The 3,752-nt window shown below is 42.2% G+C and overlaps 1 protein-coding gene across 1 annotated transcript; it reads right to left on the minus strand.

Annotated features, from left to right (window-relative positions):
* Positions 1 to 439: 439 nt before the first annotated feature.
* On the minus strand, positions 440 to 3,506 carry LOC101893909 (pre-mRNA-splicing factor syf1 homolog). Its single transcript, XM_005178524.4, has 4 exons — positions 3,315 to 3,506; positions 2,552 to 3,249; positions 1,165 to 2,497; positions 440 to 1,102 (listed from the first exon to the last, which is right to left on the minus strand). The coding sequence occupies exons 1-4, from the start codon at positions 3,357 to 3,359 to the stop codon at positions 530 to 532; spliced, it is 2,649 nt and encodes an 882-aa protein (XP_005178581.1). The 5' UTR covers positions 3,360 to 3,506; the 3' UTR covers positions 440 to 529.
* Between the last annotated feature and the right edge of the window lie 246 nt (positions 3,507 to 3,752).

Below are 3,752 nucleotides of genomic sequence, written 5' to 3' on the forward strand. Positions count from 1 at the left end.
TACGGTTTAATGTTTGTTTGTTGGTCCACTTGAAAATATTTCCAAATACTCCACATTTTTAGGAGTCTTATCATCTTTTTAAGATACTTGAATATTTTCCAGATATACTTCTTAAATTTGTTATTTGTTTTTAACGCCGCCCTGGCGTAGAAAATCGGAATTAAAATTGTTGTTGTAAACATTGTAATGCCTATGGTGAAGATGGCGCTGAAGTCACGGCGAATATGATAAACAACTCCCAATCTTCAAACCATCAATGCTGGCTTCGTGAAATTTGCTTCGGCGAAAATCAAAATGAAACCGAATTCTATTTCATATTTCAATAATGTCCAAAGATTTTGCATTTTCGTACTGTCTTTAATTTGAGTGCTCAACGAAGCTTCTTCTATCTCTCATTCTGACGACAGATATTTAGTTTGAGAAAATTCTACAAGAAAAATTTATTAAAAATATGCAAAAACATTTAATTTTAATACCATATCTTTAGATTCTTCCCCATTTTATTACTCTATGGATTTGAACTTAAAATCTAATCATCCTCCTCTTCGTCATCATTATTTGCTTTTGTCTTTAGGCCACCAAAAACTTTGGCTGGTATTGATTTTTGTTCAATGCGCAATTTTTTCATGACATTATCATTGTCATCCTTGCGTGTGGCCTTTGAGTTGTCATTGCCATTGGTGCCATCATCATCATCACCATCCTCCTCCTCATCATCTTCATCCTCACTATCACCGATATCAATTTCATCGGGATTAACAACTTTATCTCTGGCCGCACCACCTTGAGTTTCGCCGCGTACAAACATAATATTGCTGGCCCCAGAGGGTTTGGGTGGTTGTGGCGGAAGTTTCTGTTGTTGAGTGGCCGCCGCCTCGGTGGCCTTTGCATCCAGTTGACGCATGGCATCGGTACCAGCGGCATCTGCCGGGGCATTGGAGGTCATAAATTGGGCAGCCATCATATTTACTTGGGTATTATAAGTGGCCTGTACGGAGCGTTTAATGCGCAACATTTCACGCATGGTATCCTCATTGCCATGGCGTACCTCAAACTCTTTCCAGGTTTGCCAGAATTCGGCCGTAATACGGGGATCACAGACCTGGTAAAAAAAATACAACAAAAATTAATAATTTATTGGAGAAGAAAGAAGTCTCAACCCACCTGAGAACAATGGGCATAAATTGCCCGGGCTCGATCAATTTCACCCAGTTTCGTTTCCATTTCAGCAAAACGCACACACATTTGACGCATATTCTCCTCGGGCAATGTTTCAATGGCCTTTTCATAAATCTCCCTGGTCCTGGGCAAGCCATAAATCTCGGCAGCTTTTTTCACAAAGATATTATACATATCATACATTTCCTCAGGCTTAACGGCACTGGTGGCCCTATCATATACCGCCATGGCATGTCTTGCCAAGCCATGATCTTCTTCCAATTTGGCATACAACAAATAGAAATACTTGGCATGTTCAGGTGGGCAATTTTCCAGGCATTGTTCAAACAAATCACGTGCCCGTTCCAATTTGGAGCCACCATAACGTTTTAAGAACTTGGTCAAATAGGCATTCCAAATGTCATAGACATTGGGCCATTTGAAGAGGGCAATGCCCTTTTCATAGGCCCTGAAGGCTTCCTCAAAGTAGTTGTGCTCCTCCAAAAAGAGGCCATAATTGATGATGATCTGGGGGGTGCAAATTTTCAAATCTATAATGCGATCATAGACCGCCTTACAGGTCTTGAAGGTGCCAAAGGACTCCTCCAAATCGGCATACATAGACCACACCTTGAGAGATTTGTAGAGGCGCATTTGCACCGTCTCCGCATCATCATGATAGGCCACCTTGCGTTTGGGCATGACGGTGGCCCTTTGCATCAACTTCAAGGCCTCCTCAAAGTTTTCTTGTCGTATTTCCATTTCAGCCCATTCACACCAGACACTGGCCAAGTCATCCACCTTGACATACTCCACTTCGGTGGCCCGCTCGAACACCACCCGGGCATCATCTACTTGGCCATTGGATTCATAGAATTTGGCAAATTCCACCCAAAGGGTATGCAATTTTCCCACGGCCAATTTGGGTTGTACCGTCTGGACAGCCTCGGTGTAGGTGTTGATGATTTCATGGGGTTTGTCCTCATAGAGCTTGACACGTTTATGCCACTCGTGGACATTGTGGGGATTTTGCCGCAATAAAACGGAATTTAGTAGCAGTAAACGTCTGTCCATCAAATGTTCGAAACGGGCCAGACGCAATTCAACATCAATATCATCTTCCTCGGTGGCCTCAGGATCATTGGCCACCATTTCCATGCGTTTATTCAAAGAGAGTTCCTCAAACTGGGCATATTCATCAAAGACCTGGGTAAAGTCACGCACCGTGCGCACGGTTTGTATGGCTTCTTCGTAGATGTCACGGGCACGATCAAACAGGCCCGAGCGTACATAGTAATCAGCCAGGCAGTTCCACAAGTGGCCCAATTGGTCGGTATATCTAACAAGGAAGAATAATTTAAAAATGTTTCAAAAAAGTAATTATTTGCCTTACCTCCTCAACCCTCCCCTTATAATGGCATCCACATTCAACGAGTGCACCTTATCCGGATTCTTTGAAATCAATTCACACAACTCCGTCCACAATTGATGACTCGATTTGCCATGTTTCGAGGCGAAATGTTCATTATCTACAATACTGGCCAACTGCTGGGCAGCATCATCCAAACGATTAACACTCAACAGATATTCAATGTACTCCTCCGCATCATCGGGTGCCAGCTTCAAATAACGGCGAAACACCCTAACGCCCGTTTCGGGTATATCGAATTTCTTAACAAATTTCAAATATAATGGCCAAATACGATGATGCTGTGTCACCGGCAATGCCCTCAAGGCTCTGTCGAACACATGACGCGTGCGGGTAATCTTGCATTGCAGTGTCATAAAACTTCCATAATCCATCCAAATACGTGGCATTTTATGCATAAACACCAATGCCCGTTCAAAGGTATTGTTCACCTCTTCGTACATGGGATCTGTGATGCATTTGCCGCGAACCTGCTTCCTGCGGGTACGCAAGTAGTTATACCAAATCTTGTAACTTCCCGGCAGTTCTTTCAGAGCCCGTTCGTAAACAATATTCACAGCATTGTTGGGTGCCCGCGCCTTGTGATCTATGTAACGTAGCCAATGTTTCACGGAATAGGCATTGCGTAGAATCTCCTCTTCATAGGGTACATCTTCATCCGGCTAAAGTAAAACAAAAACGGAAGATATCAGGCATGTGGAGTAGGCTTTGGCTTTACTATACTTACAAAATCAATTTCCATCAAAAGAGATGGTACTCCCGTTATGGTCATAATTTAGTTATAGAATTTGAATATATTTCTGTTCCTTTTTCCGCAAATTCCAGGATTGTCCTTCTCCACAACTTTCTCGGGGTAAACGTTCACAAACACGCCAAAAAAACACATTCATTCACACACACAGGGGGAAGAAGAAGCATAGCTGCCAAAACCTTATGTTACGAATAAGGGGCGAAGCAAAAAGCCCAAAAATTCATGTTACGAATGAAGGAAGAGAAGAAAAATGCCAACAGCTGATTAAGCAATGCTTAGCACAAGGGGTGTTCATTGGGCGAGATTTCCAGTGAAAGCACAATATTTGCTTGATTTTTAATAAATCTCTTATTAAAAAAACAATTCAATTGTTTGGAGAAACCAAGAAATTAAAAATAAACGTAAAGGAATGTT

Source organism: Musca domestica, unplaced genomic scaffold (genome assembly GCF_030504385.1).
Source record: "Musca domestica strain aabys unplaced genomic scaffold, Musca_domestica.polishedcontigs.V.1.1 25, whole genome shotgun sequence".
Classification (NCBI taxonomy): Eukaryota; Metazoa; Arthropoda; class Insecta; order Diptera; family Muscidae; genus Musca; species Musca domestica.

Bases quoted from the DNA above. Each gene is read 5' to 3' on its own strand.
- LOC101893909 (XM_005178524.4), bottom strand. From the start codon at position 3,359: ATGACCATAACGGGAGTACCATCTCTTTTGATGGAAATTGATTTT. The intron at 3,250-3,314 runs GTAAGTATAGTA...GTTTTACTTTAG, and splicing joins TTTTGATGGAAATTGATTTT to CCGGATGAAGATGTACCCTA. The intron at 2,498-2,551 runs GTAAGGCAAATA...CTTCCTTGTTAG, and splicing joins ATAAGGGGAGGGTTGAGGAG to ATATACCGACCAATTGGGCC.